This window comes from Aotus nancymaae, unplaced genomic scaffold (assembly GCF_030222135.1).
Source record: "Aotus nancymaae isolate 86718 unplaced genomic scaffold, 86718_ANA_hifiasm-v0.15.2.pri h1tg000012l, whole genome shotgun sequence".
Taxonomy (NCBI): domain Eukaryota; kingdom Metazoa; phylum Chordata; class Mammalia; order Primates; family Aotidae; genus Aotus; species Aotus nancymaae.
This window is the reverse complement of record NW_026988423.1, coordinates 175,430-202,348: the sequence shown is the minus strand read 5'-3', so window position 1 is coordinate 202,348 and position 26,919 is coordinate 175,430. Positions and strand designations below refer to the sequence as shown.

General features: G+C 35.9%; 1 protein-coding gene across 3 annotated transcripts; it reads right to left on the bottom strand.

Annotated features, from left to right (window-relative positions):
- Positions 1-1,823: 1,823 nt before the first annotated feature.
- Positions 1,824-26,891, bottom strand: KDM4D (lysine demethylase 4D). 3 transcript variants are annotated; one of them, XM_012454654.2, is made up of 5 exons: positions 26,460-26,798; positions 24,830-24,878; positions 22,542-22,591; positions 20,767-20,814; positions 1,824-4,255 (listed from the first exon to the last, which is right to left on the bottom strand). In XM_012454654.2, the coding sequence occupies exon 5, from the start codon at positions 3,899-3,901 to the stop codon at positions 2,348-2,350; it is 1,554 nt and encodes a 517-aa protein (XP_012310077.1). In that variant the 5' UTR covers positions 3,902-4,255; positions 20,767-20,814; positions 22,542-22,591; positions 24,830-24,878; positions 26,460-26,798; the 3' UTR covers positions 1,824-2,347. The 3 variants fall into 3 exon arrangements, 2 of the variants coding, with proteins under 2 accessions (XP_012310077.1, XP_012310072.1); XM_012454649.2 differs by lacking the exons at positions 20,767-20,814; positions 22,542-22,591 and adding an exon at positions 26,847-26,891 and having other exon boundaries at positions 24,784-24,878; positions 26,460-26,705; XR_010342347.1 differs by lacking the exons at positions 1,824-4,255; positions 22,542-22,591 and having other exon boundaries at positions 20,377-20,814; positions 24,784-24,878.
- Positions 26,892-26,919: the final 28 nt, after the last annotated feature.

Genomic DNA, 26,919 nt, shown 5'->3' with positions numbered 1-26,919 from the left:
AGACATACATGAGGCCAAGAAACATATGAAAAAATGCTCATCATCACTGGTCATTAGAGAAATGCAAATCAAAACTACATTGAGATACCATCTCACGCCAGTTAGAATGGTGATCATTAAAAAATCTGAGACAACAGATGCTGGAGAGGATGTGGAGAAATAGGAACACTTTTACACTGTTGGTGGGAGTGTGAATTAGTCAACCATTGTGGAAGACAGTGTGGCGATTCCTCAAGGACCTAGAAATAGAAATTCCATTTGACCCAGCAATCCCATTACTGGGTATATATCCAAAGGATTATAAATCGTTCTACTATAAGGACACATGCACACAAATGTTCATTGCAGCACAGTTTACAAGAGCAAAGACCTGGAACCAACCCAAATGCCCATCAATGATAGATTGGACAGGGAAAATGTGGCACATATACACCATGGAATATTATGCAGCCATCAAAAACGATGAGTTCGTGTCCTTTGTAGGGACACGGATGAACCTGGAAACCGTCATTCTCAGCAAACTGACACAAGAACAGAAAATCAAACACCGCATGTTCTCACTCATAGGCGGGTGTCGAACAATGAGAACACATGGACACAGGGAGGGGAGTGCTACACACTGGGGTCTGTTGGGAGGAAATAGGAGAGGGACAGCAGGGGGTGGGGAGTTGGGAAGAGATAGCATGGGGAGAAATGCCAGATATAGGTGAAGGGGAGGAAGGCAGCAAATCACATTGCCACGTATGCACCTATGCAACAATCTTGCATGTTCTTCACATGTACCCCAAAACCTAAAATGCAATAAAAAAAAAAGAAACTGTGGCACATATATATGATGGAATATTACTCACCCATAAAAAGGAATGAGCTAATGGCATTCACAACAACCTGGATGGGATTAGAGACTATTATTCTAAGTGAAGTAACTCAGGAATGGAAAACCAAACATACGATGTTCTCACTAAGTGGGAGCTAAGCTATGAGGATGTAAAGGCATAAGAATGACACAACGAATGTTGGAGACTCAAGGGGAAATGGTGGGAAGGGGGTGAGGGATAAAAGACTACAAATTGGGTGCAGTGTATACTGCTTGAGTGATGGATGTACCAAAATCTCACAAATCACCACTAAAGAACTTACTCATGTAACCAAACACCACCGGTTCCCCAATTACTTATGGAAATGAAAAATTAAAATAAAAAAAAAAAATTTGCACTGCACCAAAAAAGGAAGTTTTTCCTGTTTTCTTCTAGTTTTACAGTTTCTGGTAGGTTTTAACTCTTTTAACTATTTAGAGTTGATTTTGCATATGGTATTACATGAGGGTTTAATTTCATTCTTCTGCATGTGGATTATCCAGTTTCCCTAGCACCATTTACTGAAGAGGTTGTCTTTTCCTCATTGTGTGTTCTTGGCACCTTTAACAAAGATCAAGTGACCATAAATGCATGGGCTTAGTTCTGGGCTCATTATGCTGTTCCATTGGTCTATGTGCTTCCCGTACAGTCTGTGAAACTGTGAGCCAATTAAACTTCTTTTATTTATAAATTACCCAGTTTCAGGTATTTCTTTGTAGCAATATGAGAATGGACTGCAACCCAGCCCCCCTACCTAGCCAGACAGCCATAATGCTCCAACCATCCCCTGAGCTCATTCACCACCACACAATGCCATAAACTTTTTCAAACAATTATGAAGAAAAATACATAATAATCTACACCCACACACATAGGCACACAGGTTGAAAACACAATATTTGAAATAAAATCAGATTTCAACATTTTGGTTACTTTTAATATTTTTGGGAACAAATACTGCTGACAAACATTTTAAGTACATAAAAAACTCAGAAAAGTTATTTCTTTTCAGTCTTTTCAGTCTGGAACTCTACTGACCTTATCTGTAAAAAGGGCCTAGTTTTATGAGAAAAAGAGGGTGGGGAGGGGAAGAAACAAATGGGGAGACTGAAGAGGAATCAGAGCTCAGGATTCTTCATAAATGTAGCAGCTTCCACAGTTGGTCCAGAGGATGGTAGTTGTGTATACCAGGTTACACTAACCTCAGCAAAATCTAGTTCCCAGACACAAACGTGTCCAGTGGATAAAACCTCAGCCGCAGACAGATTTTAGCAATATCCAAAGACATTCCAGGGGCCGGTAGGAAGAACAAAATGTGGCAGAACTGAAAATGACCATGGACTTGGCAGCATCCAAGGGCGTCACCAGAGGGGCTCTTTCATGCATGACCACAGCCCTGCAAACTCAACCAAAGTTCTGGGATGTAAATGTAACCAATTTCATCAAATTTCCACACAGCAGAGCAGTAGATAAAAAGGCAGCCCATGGGCTTAGGGCACAGAAGCCCAGCTGCACCCAGAAGCCTTAACAGGATGCTGGAGCCCTGGGCTCAGTGGTACAGGCTTGCCCATCAAAGCCCCATCCTCAGGCAGGGGCTCAGGTTCTGGGCCCGAGGCTGTGCAAGTCGTACCCAGCAAGAGGGGCCTTTTGGCTGGAATCTGGAGGGTCAGCTCCTGAGCTCTCCGTTTCTGAGGAGGGCGACCACGACCACGTCTGCCATTTGACGGGTGGATAGCCTGTGCAGATGGACCAGGGGTGGATGACAGCGTTGATCTGGGCTTCCTAGAGCTGTGGACAGCAGCAGCGCCACTGACTACAGGTCGGCGTGGGAGTGAAGAGCACACAAGGGTGTGGGAGCGAGTCCCGCTGCGGGCAGCCACGGGCAAAGGGGCACGCCGGGCCCAGTGGGGCGGGAGTTGTCTCAGGCCCAACGCTGCTCTCCTAGGCAACTTGACTTCCTTCTGGGCATTCAGCTCCTGGCTGGCCGGTACCCTGGGCTCCACGTGGTCCACAACTGCCCGGTCTTGCCCACGTTTCCATAGCTCATAGCGCTCTGGCTGCAGGATGCGCACGAAGGCGTCCATGGAAAAGGTCACCCTCGCCTCCCCACAGCTACACTGAGAGGCCACTTTGCCATAATCAATCCATCGTGGAGTGGCAAAGTTGATGGCCTCTGCACAGTTGAAGCCATGGTTGAAGCCCGCATGGTAGCCATAGGGAAAGGTCACCATGAACTCCCCAGCCTCCTGAGTCACGCGGTTGAAGGGAATCCCGTTCTCTTTGAGAACAGTAGGGGAGATGAGGGCCACTTTGTGGCGCAGGAAGGCCTCACAGCCCCGGGAACTGCCCGGGAAGAGCTCGCTGGCCAGGCGCTCCAGGCGCTGGCCATGTTCTGGGGGCACTGCGTACCACGTTTTGGGCTCCCCGAAGTGCAGGTAGTTGATGCTGTAAAGGTCCATGTCCTCCGTGTGCCAAGCGAACGTGGTCTTCCACATGCCAAAGTACAGGTAGGGGGTGTTGACGCCCTCGATGACCACCCCACATTCCTGCTCCAGCAGGTCCTGAATTGTTCCCAGGTGTCCTAGGTTCCATTGTTTAGTGTTTCCATCAAACAAGGAGCCACTGATGTCAGCACCATAAATTGGTGAATTATAGATGCGGTTCTTCCAGTATTTTCGCTCCAAATCTTCGAAATTCAGGTGTGGTGGAGTCCGATATTTTTCACTGTTTGCCAAATGGCGATATTCCCCCACGGTCATGGCTTTCTTCTTTTTATGGTATTGAGTAAACACCCCTGCTTGCCCAGAGACCATCTGCTGGAGGGGAGTGGCTATTAAGATTTCACTGATATTATCATAGGTCTCTCTGGCTTTCCATTCTTTGGGTGGAATTATCTTAGCCAAGCCAGCTCTGTGTGCACCTTGGGATTCCATGTAAGCAATATATTTATCAAAATCATTAAACTCTTCTTTGGTTGGATAAAATATCATTATGTTACAGTTTGGATTCTGGGCACAGTTGGCCTTAGACTTCATACTTTCCATTTAATTAGCAGTAAATGCCCAGTGTTTAGGTATGTTCTGTATAGTTGATGATGTAGGAAAATGCTACTTTTAAAAAAATTGGGTTGGTGTATCTATGAGGTAGCAGGATCTACCAGCCTAAGCCTACTGTTTTTGCAAATGAGATGATAATCTTTCTCAGGCTTGTTTATTCTCCAGGGAGATTCCGCTCCGGGCAGCCACCTTGCCCAGGCGTTGACGTTAGCTGACCCTGCAACTCTTATGTTTCAGTTGCTGCTGGGCTCTGTCTTCTTAAAGTCTACTGAATTACTCAGACCTGGGCAGGGGGGGTGACTCAAATGTAGCAGAGTATGTCCTCAGTGTTTAGAACAAAATCTAAAAGAAAGAATACACAGAGGTTGAAAATTAATATTTGGAAAAAATTATTAGGCATCTATAAATTAAATGCCAGAATGGAATATTAATATTACAAAGAGAAGTTAAAATTTTATAAGATTGATAATTCAAGGGTGGTGTGGAAATGGAAGAGTGAGAATTTTCATACCCTACTAGAGAATGTGAAGCACCATAATCACTTTGGAGAACTATTTTGATGGTATCTTGTAAAAGTGAACATACTCATGTGCTGTGATCCAACTGTTCCACATGCCTAGGAAATGTGTATGGCTGAAAGTCACATCCAATAATGTTCGTAACAACATTGTGTCTGGTAGCCAAACACTGTAAACAACTCAAATGTCCATCAGCAATAAAACGAATAAGTACACTGCAGTATATTCACACAACAGAATACCATATAGCAATGAATATAAACAAAAGCCACATGAAAATGCAGTTTTATAAAGATCAATATTGAGTAAAATTATCAAGACTTAGAAGAATATCTATTACATAATTCCATTTATATAAAGATGAAGAGGAGGCAAAGCAATCTATGTTTGAATCGCTTCTAGGCCTTTTGGCTAGAGTGTAGTAATCTATGTTTGAAGTCAGAGTAGTGGCTACCTTGGGGAAAGATGAGTTGTTGTGGAGGTGGGCTTAATGGAATCTCTTGAGTGAAGTTAATCTTTTCAGAACCTGGGTGCTGGTCTCATACCCATCAGAATAGCTCATTGTGATAACTCATCAAGTATGATGATTTTCACAAATTTCTGTATGTTCATTTACAAATACGGTTTAGGGTGAAAAGCATTAACTACAGCTAAGAAGCATATTTCATTGCATTAAAAGGAAAAGAAAGAATGACTGAAAATAAACTATAATTCAAATGATAAAGGCAGCAAATTAGAGTTAGAGAAAAAAGAATGAATAGTACAGAAATAAAAAATAAAGATGATGTGTTTCCTTAACTCATACTATGGGACTTTGCAGTATTTGTCCCTATCCCTTGCACGACTAGTAGCAGCCCTCTACGGACCAAGCTAGCATGACAGGAATTTTCCCCATAGAGAAGGGCCATTCAAAAGATATGAAGAAAGCAGATAGGAAAGTTCCAGGCAAGGATACCTCAGTGAGAAAGGGATAAGGTTGTTGATGGGACATTAAATCTGTCCTGGATAAAAAAGGAAATGGGAACTTGAGGGAGGTTTGTGAGCTAGATTTCTCTATTTGGTCAAATAATTATGTTAGGACACTAGGAAAGGGAAGCTCAAAAAAGACTGGGATGCTTGAAACAGATTTTTTAAACTAGGGGCAGTTTTTAACTAAGCGTCTCTTTTACTGATATATTGAAATCTTCCTGAGTTTTAACTTTATGCTATTATTCAACTTCAAACTGTTTCTCTCCTCCTACATTCTCCCTCTCAAACTTTCCCTTCTTTCTCAGTTCTTAAGTTCCACTCCTTCCCCAGTATATGAACTCGACCCTTCATCTTCCTTTACTGTCCTGACAAAACTGCGTATCTTTCATATCCTGTAGTTCTGTTGGCAGTCATCACTTCTACCTTATATAATGTGAACAGTGTCACTTATTTAGCACTTCATTTAGCCAGGCCCCTTATTAAGCATTTTATAATATCCCATTCAAAACTCACAACTAATCTCTAAAGTTGGCACTATCATTATCCCCATTTTATGAAGGAAGAAACCAAGGTATAGAGAAATTTACAATTAATAGCTTGTGTTTTCAGTGTCTAGAATTATGTCTTTGCTTGACTTATCTTCCATATAAAAGTATTTCGAGAACATGATCTGTGTGTTGTTAAGCATTGTATTTTCCAAGGATATTGGTATCTTATATATTGCAGGCACTCAAAACATTTTTATTACATAATTAAATGAGTTGGCACACACTTCCCTCTGTCTCCGCTTGATTATACCCATCTTTCTTACTGTTCTCCCTCCTCTCAGGGGAAGAGAAAACACTGCTTTCCAGGGCTAATTTCTCCATTTGAACTCCTTAAATCAACATATCTCACTTGCTCCAGGACTATGCTCAATTAAATAATCAGTTATCTTTCTCTTTATTAAAACATCAGTTATCAACGTCTTTCCTAGTTTCAGCTACTGTACTCACTCCCGCTCTCCCTCCTCTCAGCCTCCTCTCTCTCTGCCTGCCCCAACCCTATCACCCACAAACCCCAGGTTCTTGCCCACACCTTTCTACTGACATTGTTCTTTGTAAACCATCAAACTGCCTCCCAAATTCTGCTCCAGGAGTTACACTTCACCTCTCCACACCACTGGTTCACAGAAAACCTCCTCCTTCATCTTAAAACTTCTCCAACCTCTAGGGCACTGATACTTCTTTTAACTCTCTGGTTCTTTTCTTTCTCCTGGGTTCCACCTCCTCTTCTTCCCCAAACATGCAGACATCTCAAAGTTAAATTTTCCTCTCTCTTAACTTTCTTTCTCTCTTTAAATTTCCTATTTATATTCAGGGCTTCTGTTAGTACCACACTGTTTCCCTTTAAACCTGTTACTTATTGTCATAGCTTTCTCCAATAACTTACTCTCTCCTAAGTTTCTGCTTCCCTTCTCCATCTTGGATGGCCCACTGAGCCCCTGACAGTCAACTGGTTTAATACAAATTGATGATCTTTCTCCTGAAACTAAGTTTCTCCTTTAGATGTCTTTATTTCTACCAAGGGCAATATTGTGTTATCATAGTCACCACTGACTATTACATCTCCCTTTTCCCAGATATATAGTCAATGCCTGTCAGAGGATCCAACAACAGTATACTGTGAGGCCCCAAGGACATCTAGACACCCCAGCGTGTGCTCACTTTATCTTCCTTATAGAAGAAACCAAGGATCTAGCTTGCCTTCCTCTCCTACTTAAAGTTGTCACTACTCAAGTGAGACATTGTGGATGTACAAGTGACAAGATTACCTGTATCATATGATAGTCTCCCAATTTCATGCTAATTTTTTAATCTTAAAAATTATTCTACAATGATTTTATCATAAATTCTTTATATTTTGAAATATAAAATAAAATGTTTCTTTTTTTCTATTAGAAAGCTTACTGTAAAGAAATGAAAAGAGAAAAGTGAGACAATTTAGAAGGTTAATTAAATATCAGAAACTTAAATACCACGCTGAGGGTCTTTCTCTCAAGAAATAACAAAATGCTAACTATGAAAATCACACAAATCTCCATTTTCTTTTGGATATACAAGTAAAATAAGCTTTGGGTTGAGCACTTTGTATTTGTTTTATAACTACATTATTTCTTTGCTACATTTCTAAGGATTCTAGGAAGAATGGCAATGTCTCCTTATACATATAGTCTTCAGATGTTGCACATCAAAAGGAAATACCACAATTTGTAAGTGTGACTGTGTCCAAACAAAACTGCTTAGAATTTGCCAGGTACAATGACAGAGTGATCCTTCAGTGTTCTAACCAAAAGTGTCACTTCTCTATGAGTCTTCAATGGTTGCTTTTGTTGTAAGACTACTTCTTGCTTCTTTCACCTGGAGAGAATATTCTCTACAGCTACCAATAGAAAATAATTACACTGTCACTTGATACTCTTGCATTTTATCCTTATCCACAGTAATCACAATAAGGCAGAATTCTTCATCTAAGAAAAGTTGACAGTTCCGACAATAACAGAGAAGTATTTTCTTCTTACCAGAATAATTTAAAAAATAATACCTGATCCCCTGAAATTAATGGATTTCTGGAAATTAGAAAGTCTTTCTTTGGGTCTTTTAGAAATAATGCGTCCTAAGCTTCTTGCTGTGTATGTGTTGTGGGGTGTTAAACTAAGGAAATTAAGAAATGAAGCTGAGTAAGTTTAACAGTCCCTTTCACTGCAGCCCTTGCCCAAATTGTAGGACAACAGGACAGCCTGTTTGTCTTTCCTGTTGCATGTGTATTTCAAATCTATTACTTAAAATGGGGGATTGTTGACAAAGTGCCTCAGACATTAGCCATTGTTTTCTTCTGACAGTCAATATCTAAACGCTATGTTTAATCAAATTTTTTTCTCAGAAAATATACTACTTATTTAAAATAATTTATAACAATAATATAGTTGATAACTGAAAAAATTCTACTCTATGTAGACAAGTGATTAAACTTTCCCCCATTAGTGGACAGCTGTTTTGTTTTCACTTTTCCATAATTATTACTAATCACTTTTACTTAAATATGTAGTCTGTATTTCAGTATCTAAAAGAGTACATCCTGTAAAATATTGGTTGAATGAAATTTTTTAGATTAGATACTTATAAATGAAACTACATTATAGAATTGAAATATTTTAAGATCTTTAATACACGTTGCCAAAACTTTCCAGAAAAAAACATATTTTACATCCTCAACACTAACCAACTTTACTTTGAAAAAATATAAATTTACTAATTCGTTAAGTTAAAAAGTTAGATCAAGTTTTAATTTACATTTCTTTGATTTACCACTAAGGTTGATTTTGATTTTTTTCATAAATATTAATCATTTGGATTTCATCTTATGTATTGGTACATATCCTTTGCCTGTTTTTTTTTCTAATAGGGTCCTAGGGTGTTTTTTAATCTACTTATATAAATGTTTTATGTATATTAATTACATGAATATTTTACATGTTAAACTATTTTGTTAGATATGTTAATAGTTTTTTTGCCAGTTCGCTATTTAACTTATATTTCTTTAACAAAAATGTTTTTGATATACAATGTTTTATTTTGTTGAATTTATATTTTCTTTTGCAAGGTTTCTCATGCTTTTCATGTTTAGAAAGTTATAATACTTCCCCATCTAGATGAAGATAAATATTATCCTACAGTTTTTTCCTTTGTATATGTTAATTGTACCTTTAATTCTGATTTTAATTATACCTTTAATTTGGAGAGAGGGGTTAACTTTTGAAATTATTGCATGGGTATTGGTGTGAGCATGAGGATATAAATATGATTCTTAGTTCTTTAGAGATGACCTGTTCATTGTGTGTGTTTATTTGAGGTTGTTTCTCTGTCAATGTTAATAGAAGCTTTTCTTTAAACCATATTCTTAAATTTTATCAATCTAAAAAATGAAGTTCTTTAATTCTAGTTATTTTTTTTTTAGTTATTTCTTTGATTTCCTCTACTCCTTTCATCCGAATATTAACTCCTCTTACTTGGATATCGGACCTCTCATGGATTAGACCTCTAATTTTTACCTCTTTGTTTTCCTCTCCCAATTTTCTATTCCTTAACACTACATTTTATCTTCTGAAAAATGTCTTCATCTTTATCTCTAAACTTCCTTCTCTTTGTCTTTTTCATTTCTCCAATCCAATTTTTAATTTCCAGTAATCATTTCTGTTACCTGAGAGTGCCTGCATGTATGTACATTCCTTTTCTTTCTTTCTTATTGTCTTATTCTTGCTTCATGGGAGCATTTCTTTTATCTCTCTAGGAATACAAAAATTTCATTCTCAGCAATCAGACACAAGAAGAGAAAATCAAACACTGCATGTTCTCACTCAAAGGCGGGTGTTGAACAATGAGAACATATGGACACAGGGAGGGGAGCATCACACACTGGGGTCTGCTGTGGGGGACTAGGGGAGGTTGGAGAGGGATAACATGGGAAGAAATGCCAGATATAGGTGATGGGGGGATGGAGGCAGCAAACCACATTGCCATGTATGTACCTATGCAACAATCCTGCATGATCTGCACAGAACCTAAAGTACAATTTAAAAAAAATAGTAAAATCTCAATGGTTTTTGAAATTCTCCTTTGTTTTTCTCCCTGCATGCTGTTTCTTTGAAATTGCCTTTTGTTCATTTTATCTTTCTTTTTTTGCTTTGCTCTCTTTGATATTTAAGGCTTTCCTCAAATGTCTGATGGCCTTTAGTAATTGCTTTATATATAAAAGTAAAGCACAAAAAAGGCACATTAGAAGTTCAGGATACCTGAATGGTTTTAGTGATTATGCTTCCTGCATGATGTTCTAACTGGGCTGTTTCCTGGATGAACTCCTAACACTGGTATTTCTAGAGTTGGTCATATTCAATCTAAAACACACTTCAGTCTTTCTCTTGGAGGGTACTGGTCTGACTTTCCTACCAAATGGCAAAAGAGACTACCATTCCTAAAAGTACCCTACTTGTAAAGGTCACTTTATCCACTCGTTTTCCCTATGACAATCACACTCTCAAAACTATCTGGAAATTCCCGTCCAAAGACCACCTTTTTTCCTACTCTAGAAAATAAAGCTCAATCTTCTGCCAGGGTGGATGAGAGGCCGTTTATCCAGCTGCTTACAGTTGAATGGGAACCTAGGGTTCTGTTTGTTAGACAGACTTTCAACAAATTCTCCTTATCCTCATTTTAGCTGTCACTCCCAGAGGTACCAAATGCCATGACATCCTAAGCCTTTTGGGTTCTGTAGAGACAACTGTGTTGCTTCTTGGCTTTCCTCACTGCCAATTTAGGATTCAACTTTCTAGTATTTGATAAATCAATTTCCAAAACTGGCCACCACCTGTTTGCCTTTACCATTTTCTGCCTTTGTAAGTTCATTTCTTAAAACAAAAATCCTGTTACTGTCACTTTAGTGGGGTTTGGAAAGGGAGCAAAGTAAATGATTGTGTTTAAACCACATCTTTATTGCTTTCTTGTTTCCCAAATTTATCTCTCAATTGTTCTTATACAAACTTAGTTTCAGTCAAGTACACCTAATCATTGTCCTTGAGTCTATCTATGCTTTTCTTCCCTTGCTTCACTTATCTCTTCCTTCTCTTTTCTAAGTCATAAACTGTGCCTTTTTGACCAATCTGAGATTCTCCTATATCTGGGATCCTTCTATACCAACCTCAGACCTTGGTGAGAATTCTATCTTCTATACTCCATGAGTGCTATTAGCCTGGGCCATTTATTTGGTGCTTATTACATTCTGTTGAGGGGGCAGCTCTCCAGAATGTGTCTTACTTGACAAGCAGCCTTCATCTCTAGTGGGCACTTGTCTTAAGGTAATACATCTCTTCCATGAGATGTTTTTGCTTTTCTCTCCAAAATATCTGCATGTCTCTGACTCGAAAGCTTTGATAGACCTTTCTTGATAAGCTGCATGAAAAAAAGGAAGGTAAGGATGGGTGTGGTGGCTCATGCCTGTAATCCTGGCACTTTGAGAGGCTGAGACGGTAGGGACACCTGAGGTGAGGAGTTCAAGACCAGTCTGGCCAACATAGTAAAACCCTGTCTCTACTAAAAATACAAAAATTAGTCAGGTGTGGTGGTGGCCTATAATCCCAGTTACGTGGGAGGCTGAGGCAGGAGAATCACTTGAACCCAGGAGGTGGAGGTTGCAGTGAGCCAAGATCGCACCACTGCACTCCAGCCTGGGCAAGAGAGTAAAACTCCATATCAAAAAAAAAAAAAAAAGAAAAAAGAAAAAAAAAAGGAAGGTAAAAGGGTAACTTTTCCTGTACCCTTTGTGCCTACAAATGCCAATATTTGGTGTGAACTTCTTTTTATGAATAAACAGAGGAATGTTGATATAAAGGAGAAAGACACATGGCTGCAACTATCAGGCATGAACAGCATAGATTAAACTGTGACATAAAACCCAATGTTTGGGGTGTCGCCTTTAAATCCAGCATCTTAAGTATAGCACTATTATTTCATTGCGACATATAATAAATTGAACATGGGATTATTAGCCTCATTCAAATCATCTTTATTCTCATCTGTTGCATGGATACTGTGGCAGTAACAGTGGTATCTGGCAGCAGAGAGAGGCAGGAGCCAGAAGTCTTCCTGAATCCATCTAGAAGGACACACCACTTCACTGAGTTTTAAGGATCACCTAATAGATGCTTCTTTGGATTGTCAATAAATTTTAAATACATGTCTTGAGTAGCATGTAAGTTGGACTTACATAGACTCTCCCAGAGAGTCTGTAAACTACTCAATAACTTTTTTACCTTTAAAAAAACTCCCCTTTGGCCTAAAGTGAATTCTACAGTATGCAGCTAAGGAACCCTGATTCACGCATTTCCCCTCCCTCATTCCCACTCTCAAAAGCAATCACTCACACATTTTAGCTGTTTCATCTATTTTGTTTTTCCTGTATTTCTAGACTTTTCAGTTTTAAATACTGTAGACACTTGTACTATAAAAGATGTAGTTAGTCCTCTTATGCCCCACATTGACACACAGACTTTTCCTAGCTTTCTCTTATACAGCCATATCAAATTTTTAATAAAATCAAAGCCTGAATTTTTGTCAGGCAAAATTAGTCACAGATGAGTGACATAGCATACTATAATTGCACTTCCATTAGTGTATAAATTTTTATTTATCCTGTAGTTAATAACTATCTCATTCTTACATTTGCTTGGCTTTATACTTTATATTAATTCATTCCCAGATTCATTTCCAGAAAGGTAAATATCTTCTAGATGCATAAAACACATCTGGTACTGAATCAGATTTCTTTTCTCAGAAATGTTCTTACTGGAGTCCTCCTTGCTGTGAAATTGTCTTACATCATTCCTTTGACATATTCCTTTCTACATTTTCGGTTTTCTTCTCCTTCTCTGGAAATACAATTAGTTAGACAGCAAACCTCCTGATTGATCCTCTAATTTTCTTTACTCTCCATTTCCTAATGCTTGTTCTTTTGTTATTTTCCAAACCTTCTGTCCACTATATTTTTAATTTCCAGGAATTTTTTTGTTCTCTGAATAGTCATTATACATTTCTGAAATTTTCCATGGCTGCAGATTTTCTCTTCTCTCTCTAGAAGTATTATAATAATCTTTAAGTTTTATTTGCTCTCTATATCGTGTCTGTTTCCTCTAAATTCGCCCTTCCAGAATGTCTTGGTTTCTGTTTTTCATGTTAAACGTTTTCCTCGTATGTCTAGTTGCTCTTGGCTTCTTTTTGAGTCAGGCACTAAAGAGTTCATTTGCTATGTATGACTGGTAGACATCACTGACACTGCTCCGACAGGGACCTATTCATTTCCTTTGAAGATGGGGGCCCTATCTGTAGTTGAAAGTAAGAATATAATGAAAACACTCTAAATTTATATGTTTATCTCCTTTGAAACTGGGGCCCAGGAATCTGTGGTATCTGAGTTTTTGTTTTTGAGAAACAAAAACCTGCACTCCATCCAGCCAGAACTGAAACCTTAGTATTTTATCAAATTTGCTTCAAGTAGTTTTTAAAGAATTTTATTGAGATATAATTTACACAACACAAAATTCATCCATTTTAAGTGTACACTTCAATGATTTTTAGCATATTTACAGCACTGTGTGACCATCACCAAAATCTAATTTTAGAATATTTCTATCACTTCAAAAAGAAACCTGGTTCCCATTTGCAGTCACAGTCCATTTCCACCCCCAACTCCAGACAACCTATAGATTTCCCTACTCTGGATATTTAATATAAATGGAATAATATAATATGTAATATTTTGTGTGTGGTTTCTTTCACTCAACATGTTTTTGGAGGTTCATTCATGTTGTAGTATATATCAGTATTATGTTTCTTATGGCCAAATCATATTCTGTGGTATGGACATACTGCATTTTACTTATCCATTCATCATCTGATGAACAATTGGGTTGTTTTCATTTTGGGAGTATTTTGAATAATACTGTTATGAACATTAATGTACAAGTTTATGTGTGAATGTGTCTGTATTTCTCTTGGGTAGATACCTAGGAGTATAATTGCTGAGCTATGTGATAACTCCATGTTTAACATTTAAAAAAATTGCTACACAGTTTTTCAAAGTAAATGCAATATTTATAACTAGCAATATATGAGGATTCCAGTTTTTCAACATCCACATAAATACTTGTTATTGCCTTTTTCATTATAGCAATTCTAGTAGGTAAAAAGTCGTAATTTTTGTGGTTTTTAATTTAAAAAAAATACAGGGGTCTCACTCTGTTGCCCAGGTTGGAGTGCAGTGGCACAATCACAGCTCATGCAGCCTCGACCTCCCAGGCTCAGGTGATCCTCCTGCCTCAGCCTCCCAAGTAGCTGGAACTAACAGGAGCACACCACCATGCCTGGCTAACTTTTTTTTATTTTTTGTGGAGACAAGGTCTCACTATGTTGCCCTGGCTGGTCTTGAACTCCTGGGCTCAAGCAATCCTCCCACGTGGGCCTCCCAAAGTGTTGGGATTACAGGTGCAAGCCACCATGCCTGGCCTCATTGTGTTTTCATTTGCCTTTCCTTAATGACTCATGATATTGAGCATCTTTTCATAGGCTTATTGGCCATTCATATATCTATTTGGAAAAATTTCTATTCAAGTCCCTTGCTTATTTTTTGTTTCCTTATTACTGGGTTGCAAGAGTTCATTATGTGTTCTGGTTACAAGTGTGTTCTGGTTACATTATGTGTTCTGGTTACAAGACCACATTTGAAAATGTGGTCTCCAGGTCTGTAGGTTTTCTGTTCACTTTCTTGACTGTCTTTCAAAGTGCACAAATACTGCATTTTGATGAAGTCCATCTTATCAATTTTTGTTGTTTCTTGTGTTTTTGGCTTTGTGTCTAGGGAATTATTGCCCAGCTCAAGGTCACAAAGATTTTTTTCTATGTTTTCTTCTAAGTGTTTTATAGTTTTAGTTCACATTTAGGCGAACGATCTTAATTTTTGTGTATGCTGCGAGGTAGAAATACAAGTTCATTCTTTTGTATGTGGATATCGAGTTGTTCCAGCAACAATTGTTATTATTTCTCCATTGAATTCTCTTGAAACTTTTGTTGAAAATCAATTAACCACAAACCTAAGGGTTTATCTTAGACTTTCAATTCTATTCCATTGAACCATGAGCCCTCCAAATTTTTTTTTTCAAGATTATTTTGACTCTACTGGTTCCTTTATATTTCTATATGAACTTTAAGATCAATTTTTAATTCATGGAGGAAAAAAGCCAGCAGGAATTATGGTAGGAGTGCATCTATGTGGAGATAAATTTGTAGAGCATTACCATCTTAATAATATTAAGTTTTCTGATCCATGGATATGAACTCTTTCCATTTAGCTTATTTAATTTAACAATATTTTGTAGTTCCCAGTATATGTCTTGCATTTCTTTTGTTAGATTTATTCCTAAGCATTTTATTCTTTTTGACACTATTGTGAATGGATGTTTTCTAAATTTTGTTTTCATATTGCTCACTATTAATGTATATAAATCAATTAATTTATATATATTGATCTTGTATCCTGCAACCTTGATGGGCTTCTTTTTTAGTTTTAGTGGTTTTTACCATGCTACCTAAGATTATTCTATACATTAGATCATGCAATCTGTCGATAAAGATAGTTTTAATTCTTCCTTTTGAGTCTGGATATCTTTTATTTTTCTTGCCTAATTACCCTGGCAGGCAGGGTAATGTTGAATAAAGTCATAAGAACAGATATCCCTTAAAAATCTTGCTCCTGCTTCAAGAATTTTTAAGTAGGATAAATAAATATTTCAGATGAAATGGGATTCCCTTTCTGATCCGAATCTTAAATCCTGTTCTCTTTCCCCCTGCCTATAACCAACTACAGTCATGAATTGGCTACTCTTTCCATCTTTGGGTATCTTCTTATGTGTGTATGTGTTGTGTATCCATCAATAATACTGCTTTGTGTATCTGCTATTTTTATTTTATATAAAAAATTTTATGCTTAATATGCTCATTTCCACAATTTTTATTTTTATTCATTTATTCTGAGAAAGGAAGTGGCTCTGTTGCTCAGGCTGGAGTGCAGTGGTGCAATCTCAGCTCACTGCAACCTCCCTCTCCAAGGCTCAAACCATCCTCTCACCTCAGCCTCTTGAGTAGCTTGGACTACAGGCATATGCTACTATGCCCAGTTAATTTTTCTTTTTTTTCTTTCTTTCTTTCTTTTTTTTTTGTAGAGACAGGGATTTGCCACGTTTCTCTGGCTGGTCTCAAACTCCTGCGCTCAAGCAATCTACCATCCTCAGACTCCCAGAGTGCTGGGATTACAGGCATAAGCCACCATGCCTGGCCTTATTTTCTACAATTTTTAAATTCAACATTAACAATTTCAAGATATATTCATATATACATACATGCACATATGCATATATACACATATGTATATATACATACATAAACTATATATGGTCTGTTATAAAAATATATTTTATTAATGTACTTTCCTATTGGTGGGTATTTACATTACTTCCAGTATTTCCTATCACTTTCAGTGTTGGGTGTATTCTCGTTCTTATATGCAACAATTTATCTAGGGTAGATACTTTGAATTATCATTTCTAAATAATAAAGAAACAACACTTTATATTTTACTAGGCAATGCCAAATTGCTCTACCTAGTGGCTATCCTAATTAATCTATGACTAATAGGAGTTTCTCTTTCTCCAGACCTCCAGGTGAATTTGATAATATCAACTTTTTAGTTGTTGGCAATTTGGTAAAATGATTTATCTCTTTTTATTTTATTGTATTTGTTACTATTGTATTTGTTGTTATTATTATTGTGTGACACGTTTACTGGTAAAGTCAAGTACTTTTTCATTGATTTATTGATCTTTTGGGGGTTTCGGTTTTCTGAATTACCAGTTATATCTTTTGCCCATTTTTTTTTCAGTTAGATTGCTTTCTTTTTATAGTGATTTTTTAAAGTTCTTTAAATGTTTTGGATAATTCTATGCATACTGTATTGTTGCAAATAACTTATCTCAGCCCAGCACCTCCATTTACTTTATTGTATTTTAAAATATTTGAAAAAATTAAATATAATCAAAACTTTATTGCTCTTTTCCATTATGGTGTGTGCCTTTATCTCATATTTAAGTAATCCATGCCATTCGTTGAGGTCAAAAAGATCACATTTTCTTATCATTGTTTTATCTGCTTTTCACTTTTACTTGTTTTACCAGTTTAGAATATTGTGTTGTTATCGTGAAAAAGACAACCTTTTTTTGAAGAAATCCAGTTGTTTGCCACAATTTTCCGCATTCAGTTGGAATCCTTTTCTCACATATGCTAAGTTACAGTGTAAGGATGGATGTCTTTCTAAACTCTCGATCTGGTCCATTTATTTATTTGTACATTTCTATGCCAATGTTAGGTTGTTTTAATTACTAAAGCTTTATACTTAGTATTAATAATTGTTAAGGCAAGTCTCCCTGTACTTATTCAAATTTCTTCAGAATTATTTTGGGTATATTTATAGATTAAAACTTCAGTATTCATTTTAGAATAAATCTGTTATTTCTGTCAAATACTGTTAATTTAAATTGGGAATGCAATGAAATTAAAGAAAATTAGAGGTGTATTTTCACAGCTCCTGCATTGATCATTCCCACCTATTAACTGATACATTTATCCATTTATTCAGATCTTGTTCTGTGTATATCAATGAAGCTTCAGATTTGCATCAAAAAGATACTGAATCTGTTTTCTTAGATAAAACTTTAGGAACTTAATAATTTTTTTAGTGTACTATGAATGGATTTTTTTCTATTAAGTTTTCTTATTTATTGATCTTATATCCCTTTTCAAACCTTGTACCTCTGATTTCCTATTAGTTCTATTAGCTTGGCCACTAATTCTAGAATTTTCCATGTAGATATTTTCTACCAAAAAATATAAAACTATATATCTCTTCTTTTTCTAATAGTCATGTCTCTTACACTTTTTTATTTTAGAAATAAGCAGGAATGGAAGTCTTAAGTAACTAGATATGAGCTCTAGCAAAATGTTGAATGTTGACTGAGCTGGTAGAAATTCTATACTCATTTAAGATTTTAAGAAGAGTGATTCTAAACTTTGACATTAAATTATATTCTATCATTTACCATCTAAGCTGAGACACTTTTGAGAATAAAAGGGATCCAAGGATGACAGACATAAACCAGGACCCTACCGATCAAGCAGTTAAAAAGCAATAGACATATAAAACTCAGTAATCCCAAGCTGCAGAATATATTTTTTCCAAGTGCTATAAAAAGTTTACAAAATTGACCATAATTGTGGCCATAAAACAAGCTTTAACAAATGTCAAAGGGTTGAGAACAGTCAGAATATGTTATTTGACCACAAAACAATGAAGTTAGAAATATCCAAAAGATAACTAAAAATTCTCAATTTCATAAAATAAGAAATACATTTCTAAATAAATCTTTAATGAGAATAAAATTTAAAGATGGGAATTAGAAAATACTTTGAACTAAATGAGAAGGAAAATACTACATTTCAAATCTTGTATGATACATGTAAATAGCATTAAAAGGGAAATTTATAAATTTAAATAAATATATAAGAAAAGGAAAAAGGTTAAAAAAACTAAATGAGCTAACCATCCATCTGAGGAAGGCTGAAAAAAACTAATAGGAAAGAAAGAAAAATAAGTGAAATAATAAAAGAACAGAAACTGATTAAATATGAGGAACAAAACCAAAAGTTGGGCATTTTAAGAAAAAGTCTAATAAAATTGAAAAGACTGATGAAAATAGGGAAGAATAAAAATAGAAGGCACAAATAAGCCAATATCAACAAAGATAAAGAAGTTATCACTACAGATGCTGCAGACATAAAAAAGAAAATAAAGAAGTATGAACAACTTTATGACAATATATTTTTAAATTTCAATGAAATAAAGTTTTAGAAAAATGTAACAGCAATACTGACAAAAGAATAAACAGAACAATAAATATATTCATAACCCTCAAGGACACTGAAGCAGTAGGTAAAACTCTTCCCAGAAAACATATTCTAGGTCCAGATGGCTACACCAAGAAATTTTGGTAAACATTCAAGAAGGACATACTTCCAATCTTAGATAAATTTTCTCAGAGAACAGGAAAAGAAAGAATACTTCCCAACTCGTTTATGATACAAATCCCCAACAAGCATACTATGAGAAAAAAAAATAGTAAGTCAGTCTCGCTTATGAACATAGATGAAAAAATTCTAAATAAAATCTGATTAAATTGATTCCAGTAACATATACATCATGACCCAGATGGGTTTATTCCACTGATGAAAGGTTAAAACTTTAAAAAATAATAATGTAATAGCATATATTAGTAAATTAAAGAGAACCTCATTAGATGCAGAGAAAGTATTTGATAAAATTCATCAATTCATCATCCTTTCAGCAAATTAAAAATAGTAGGCAAAATCTTAATATAATAAAGTGTGTCTATCCAAAACCTTCAGCAAAATCGTATTAATAATGAAAAGTTAAAAGTTTTCCCTTGCAGATCAGGAAAAAAACAAGGATGCTTGCTATCAACATTTTTATTTGACATCGTCCTAGAAGTCCTAACCAACATAAGAAGGCAAGGAACAAAGAAAGAAAAGAGATAAAAAAGGAAGAAACAAAGCTGTCATTGGCAGATGACATGACTGTATATGTAACAAAATCCAAAAGATCTCTGAATAGGCCATTTGAATTAATAAAAGAGCTTAGGAAATTCTGTGAATTTAAAATACCTACATATAAAAATCAATGATATTCCTATACACCAGCAATAATTAGACAACCAAAATTTAAGGAAGATGCCATTTATAACAGCAGTAAGCATTAAGTAATAAGACTAATGCTAACAAAAATTTGCAAGATTTCTATGAAGACAATAATATGAATACTTAGAGAAGCATATTAAATATAAAGACATCCTAAATAAATGGAAAGATGTAACCTGTTAATAGATTTGAAGACTTAGTATTGCAAAAATGTCATCACATTTTTAAGAATGTTTTCTTAATCTATAAATTAAATGTCATCACAATTAAAATTCCAAAAGTATTTTTGTGGAATTTAACAATTGGCTCCTGAATTTTATAGTGAAGTCCAAAGGGCCAAGAATAGCAAAGCTGCTCTTATAAAAGAGAAATAAGGTAAGAATATCTGCTCCACCAGATTTCAAGGCCCCTTTTCCATATGCCATGCACAAAAATAAACTTTATGTGGAGCTATGAAACCTTTAGAAGATAATACCTGAGAATATCATTATGACTTCCAAAGTAGGGACATTCATAATCAATAAATAACATGCATTAAGCAAAAGGAAAAGAATGATAAAGTGAACTACTATAAAATTAAAGATTTTTGTTTATTAAGATATACCAAAAAGAGAACTAGAGAGGAGAACTGAATTTGCAGCACTAGTAAGTGACAGAGAACTATGCCTAAAGTATTAAGAAATCATAGAAATCCATAAAGAAAAGACAATTCAATAGAGAGACTTAAACAGATACAAATGGACAATTAACATGTGAATTATTAGTCAGGGAAATGCAAATGAACAATTAACATGTGAATTAATAGGGAAATACAAACTGAGACCTTAATGATATATCACTATACACCCACTAAATGAGCTAAAATTGAAAAGCTGTACAATATCAAGTGTGGTGAGATTACAGAACAAGAACTCGCATCCTGTTGATGAAATGTATATATGAAAAATACACACACATGTACCTCTGCACATTTATAAAAATGTTCATTGTAGCATGATTCACAAAATCCCTACAATGAAAAGATAATTATTAGAATTAACAAGTTATAGTGGGTATTTTTATACAATGAAACTCTAAATAGTATATCAGAGCTATAGATAGCATACAGTAAGTGGAGAAATAAAGCAAAAACACAAAGGAATACATATTCATTTACATAAACATTCTGAAGATTTATATAAAATTCAAAAATTGGCAAGACTGTTATAGAAATGCATACACTGGGCCTGGTGTGGTGGCTCACACCTGTAATCCCAGCACTTTCGGAGGCTGAGGCAGGTGGATCACTTGAGGTCAGAAGTTCGAGACCAGCCTGGCCAACATGGTGAAACCCTGTCTCTACTAAAAATACAAAAATTAGTCTGGCGTGGTGGCATGCACCTGTAATCCCAGCTACCAGGGAGGCTGAGGAAGGAAAATTGATAGAACCTGGGAGACAGAGGTTGCAGTGAGCTGAGATTGTACCACTACCCAGTCTGGGCGAGAGTAAGACTCCATCTCAAAAACAACAACAAAAAATAGATTAAAAAAAAAAATGCATACACTGGCATTTGTTGAAATTTATTTTGGGGCCTTATACCTGATTACTTTTTGTAAATATTCAATGTTTATTGAAAAAAATGTATATTCTGCTTTGATTACAGTGAACTTTTTATGTGCAAATATAAATACAATAAGCATACATATATAATGCACATTGGTATACACACATATAACATATATATTGGATCAGTGTTATTAATTTGTTTGCTTTATCTGCTAGTTTGAGAGAAATTTATCTTAAAAAAAATCCCACCATGATTATGGATTTGTCATTTTTCTTTTTCTATTTTTACTTCATATTTTCTCAAGTTATGTCATTAGCTGCATACATGTCCCTGATTATAATTTTCCTAGTGGATTTTTCTTCATAATGTAATAAAATGCACCTCTTTTTCACTATTAATGTTATTCAACCTCTAGAATACTTTTGCTAACTAATATTGCTACGTCAAGCTTTTTAAATTAGAATTTGCCTGGCATGTCTTTTTCTATCTCTTTATTTTCTGTATTTTAGTTGTTTAGTTTTAACTATTTTTGATATGTTTGTTTTGTTTTTAATTGTCTTCATAGTAGAACACTGGTCAGCTGGTGAGGTATTTATGTGATTAGATTAGATAAGAGGTGGTTAAACTATAATATTAACCAGTAATCTAGCCTGCACCATCAGCAAATGATATTTCATTTTGACGCTGTCTCCAGGAAACAGTCTCTCTAAGCCCTAGAATGTCTTCATTTAAAATCAAGATTTTTGTTGGTAGAAGGCTAGCCACTTTATTTTTATATTCTCACTTGTCAAAACATCAAAGAAAGCACTAGCTTTTTATATTAGAAAATGTGCCATTTTCAGGTTAAAAATTTAAAGATTTCATTATTTATATTACTTTATTTTAAAATTTAATTTCTGACATGTGGGCATTGGTTTTTTTTTTTGTATTCTTACTAAAACTCTCAAAGAAATATTTTTAAGCAAAATGTTCACATTTTGTAGGCTAATAACTTGGTATATGAGAGTTTAGGGGAATTAGAGAGAGTGATTAAATTGGAAGAGATGGAGAGAGTTGGATTAGAGTTGTGACTGGATTAGGACTGATTCAATTAGGATTTTGATGGTAAATATAAAGCCTGATCTCACATGATTTTTTTACTTAGAGATTCTCTCCTGAAAGAAAATCATATTTCTGGGTCTTATCGTACCTTCATTTGAAATCAGGATTTCAGACTAGCACAAAGTAAGTTATCTTCTCCTTTAAAATATAAAATAGATTAAGGCAATAACTTTTTACATCAGAACACAGTTTTTTCCTTTTAAAACTAATTAATTAATTCATTCATCCATTCATTCTTTCTTTTATTCACTCATATGGAAACTGTTTATTGGGTAGTTATTGGTGCCAGGCACTGTTTTAATGCTTGGCCCTATATCACTGAGCAAAACAAAGATCCCTGCCCTTTTAGAAGTTATACGCTACATGGGAGAAACAGAGAAAGAAACAATAAATGTAATATAACCAAATTACATAGGGTCATGGAAGATGATACATGCCATACAATTATGTATAATATAATTTAAAAAAATAAGAAGAAAGCAGGGGAAGGGGCATATGCAGTAAAGAATGTTAAGGGACAGAGAAAGAGAACAGGTACAATTTTAAATAGGGATGCCCAAGGTTGGTTGGCCTCCATTTGAACAAAGACTTGAGTAAGACAGGGAACTGCCTTGCCAGAGAAAACAGCTGGTGTGAGGGCCTTGAGCAGGAGCAGCAATGTGTGTGTCCAAGCAACAACAGGAAAGAGGTGGCCAGGAAAAGCATAAGCAAGTGATGAGGTCAAAGAGGTAGGGGAAAGGATAGACTAGAAAACCTTGAGAAGCACTGTGAACACCTTGGCTTTTACTGTGAGGGTAATGGGGGACCAATGCCCTCACTGTTTGACTGAATCCCCTTTTCTTTCAATCCCATCCAACTATGTTATTAATTTTTTTAACTGTTGCCAATCCGATGCTGTAATGTATAATCCATTTTTAGTTAACTTTCATTTTCCTCATTAGAAGGTTGAATGTCTTTCATGTTTATTGACTATTGTCTATTTGAAATTGCTTTTTCTGAATGGCCTGTTTATATCTTCAGCTGATTTTTTAATTGGGTAATTTGTGATTTTTATATTATGTGTATCATTAGTAGTAGTAGTAATCCTTGTCTGTTATAGGCATTACAAAATTTATTTGCCAATCTAGCATTTATTGACTTGTCTTTGGCATCTTCTGCTATAAAATTAATTTTTGGATAGATAAATTTTTAAAAATTATTTATTTTTAAAGTTCTTAAGGTATTCTGCTTTGATTGAAAAATCTTTCAAATTCTAGGTTCTATAAATAGTTTCTTAAATTTTCTTCTTAGGTTTTTATGGTTTCCATTTTCCCTTTTAGGTATTGATTTTGTTTAAGCTTTAAACTGGAATTCCTATGTTACTCCTACCATAAGAATAATCAGTTTTGCAATCAAGGGCCAAACTACATTGCTTTCACATTTAATTAAATGCTACCTTTGGCATATTAAAATGAAGGAGCATTTTTTAAGGTTAAAATACACTATACCTTGTCGAAAAGCTGATAAAAATGATCTCAAAGGGACGGCCTCACAGATCAGAAGAAACAGAAAATATATAGCAAGATGCCAGTCACTATTAGGATCCAGAGCACAAGGGAGAGTTTGGGTAACCTCATCTCCAGTAATACATGGGAATCTGAGGATACAGGAATAGCTAAAGGCAGCTAGATAGATCTGCTGAAAGAAGAGATGAGAAGTTGATGTTTAAGAGCTTCTGTTTTCTCAGAGAAGAACGGGGAGGGAAAAGGAGGTGACGGAGGCATATAGACTTGAAGAAAGGGGAATGTGGGAAATTATATTATTGCAGAGGGGGAAAATAAACAATTAGGAGAGTATAAGAGCATTGGCAGGCAGAATTAAAAGCCAAACTAGATTTTGTGGTAACAGGTTTAAAATTATTGGGAGGTTACGTGATTTTTGCCAGCCAGGTTAACTGATTGGATGAATTTCAAGATTTTAGTAAACTAAAGTTACTTTTTCTTAATATTCTCAAACCATTTAAGACAAAAGCTTTAGTTTCAATTTCTTATTAGCACTTTCAGACCATTTAAGTCAAAAGCTTTTAATTTTGTAGATTGATTATATTGTATATTGGTGTTAATGAAATTATAGGGTGGTTATTTGATCTCCATTGGCAGCCAAAAGCTTCGGTTAGCGGGCTGGGAGTTAAATCAATGGAGGTGAATCACTCTGGGGTAATAAGGACAGTTGGAACATAAAAACTGTGGGTATTTTCTATAATTGTGTTACCATCTTGCCATTGTTACTTCATTCTTCTACTTTATAGTGCATCATTCATTCATTCATTCATTCATTCAACAAATACTTACTCAGCACCTATTATGTGCCAGGCACTGTTCTATATGCAGAGGATACACCCAGTGAACAAGAGAGACAAGGTTCCTGCTCTCCTGGAACTTATGTTCTAATATAGGAAGATAGACAATAATAAAAATAATATTAATAATAATAATAGCTAATATTTATTTAGCAAGTACTATTTGCTGAGACAGTTCTAAGCACTTTACAAGTATTAATGCACTTAATCCTTAGTGTCGTATTATAAGTTAGGGACTAGAATTATGCCCATTTCACACGTGAGGAAACCAAGGGCACAGAAAGGGGAAATGATTTGCCTAAGGTTACAAAGCTAGGAAAGGGCAGAACTGGCATTTAGAACAAAAATGGGCAGGCTCAAGATCTTTTTCGCTTAATGACTTTCCTATGCTGCCTCTTACACAAGAAACAAGGCGATAAAAAAAGAATAGAATAGATTCTGGTAACGTTCAGTGGTATGAAAAAATGAAACAGAATGATGTGATGGTGTATAAACACAAGTGTTGGAGGGGAAGGAGTGGGAAAACCTCACTGTGATACCTGAGACATGAAAGATGGTGATAGTTATCTTGGGGCACAGGCAACAGAGAAAAGCTAGTGCAGAGGCCCTAAGACAGAAGGAATCTTGCCCTGCTTTGTAAAACAGAAATCTCCACTTGGCTGTGTCTAGAGCTTAATGTGGAAGCAAGTGACTGATTGGAAGTGAAGTCTGGAAGATGGGCAAGAGCCAGACTCCGTGGGGGTCTCAGGTCACATTAAGAAATGTAATTTTTATTCTAAGTGCAGTGGAATTTTATAAGGATAGTGACACCATCTGATTATTTTTAAAAGATCACTCTCTAGGTTATATGCGGCATTGACTGTAGGATAAAAGATGGCCCAGGAAGATATATTAGGAAAAATTACAATCCATATAGGAGACGGTGTTGGCAAGAACAACGGTAGTGGCAGTAGAATAAAATTTCTGGTAAGTTTTTAAAGTAGAATTGTTAAGACCTGTAAATGAACCGTATGTGAAGAGTGAAGGGAAAAAATTTAAATAGGCACTCTGAGATTTTGGTTTGAGTAACCAGTATGATGACCGTGTCCTTTACTGAGATGTGTAAGATTGGAGGAGGGATATCTTTGGTAAGAAAAATCAAGATTTTATCTTGAACTTTATGAGTGAAAGGGCTTTTTCTGCTTTTTTTTTTTTCTTCATTTAAAAGTTGCAAAGAATTTAGGGATAAGAAAGCATTTAAATTTTCAATTTTGTGAGCTCCTTACATTTTAAACTAAGTTGGGGAAGTTGAATTTCCATTTAACAAGTATTTATTGAGCAACTACTATATGTCAAGGTCTATGTGATGATATACCAAGATGAACTAAGCAATCAAGATCTCTGTTCTCAGATTGACTTATTTTCTTATGGAAGGGAGGAGAGACGATTGGTGGGTTTTTTGGTTTTTGGGTTTTCTCCTTTTCGTTGTCTTATTAAAACTTAACACTTGAGTAGCCATCTTAATAACTACACTGTGCTCCTGGCAGTTGGGCCCACCGTTCTAAACGCTGTCGTAAATACTGACATCTCCCCTCCCACAAGAACTAACGTTTTTTAAATAAAAAATTTTAGCAAACATTACGCATACAACCTTTGCTTTGAAGTGTAATATTTTTGCAGGAATGGTACCTTTATAAAGATCGTGGTTGCCCCGTACTTATTTGTTCTTTCTTCATATCCAATTAAATGAAAAGACTAGTTTTTCCGAAGCCCAACTCTCTAGGCTTGTTGGTTCTAGCTCAGGAGAAAGGATGGAAGCAGGAGTCGTTGGATTTAAACAGTTTGGTGTAATCCTTTTCCACGCTCTAACCCGCTAGCCGGGGACGTGGTGTCGGCTACCCGGGGCTTTCCGTCCACGCAGTACCGGAATGGAGTCTGGGAGGGGGTCGGGGAAGGAAAAGACGGAAGAGACATTAAGTAATTGGTTCTTGAAGGTATAAAATGATGTTTAGGGTCTGCTCTAAGGCACTGATTTCAAACGCCCGCCCCCTGGGCCGTTTCGACCCCGCCCCTTACTGCCGTTCCGCCAACTTCCACTTCGGCCTCTGCGGATTGGTTGTTGTCTCCGCCTCTGAAGCGCTTGGGTTTT

What these genes read in the sequence shown, in the direction of transcription:
- KDM4D (XM_012454649.2), bottom strand. Translation starts at nt 3,901, where the DNA reads ATGGAAAGTATGAAGTCTAAGGCCAACTGTGCCCAGAATCCAAACTGT.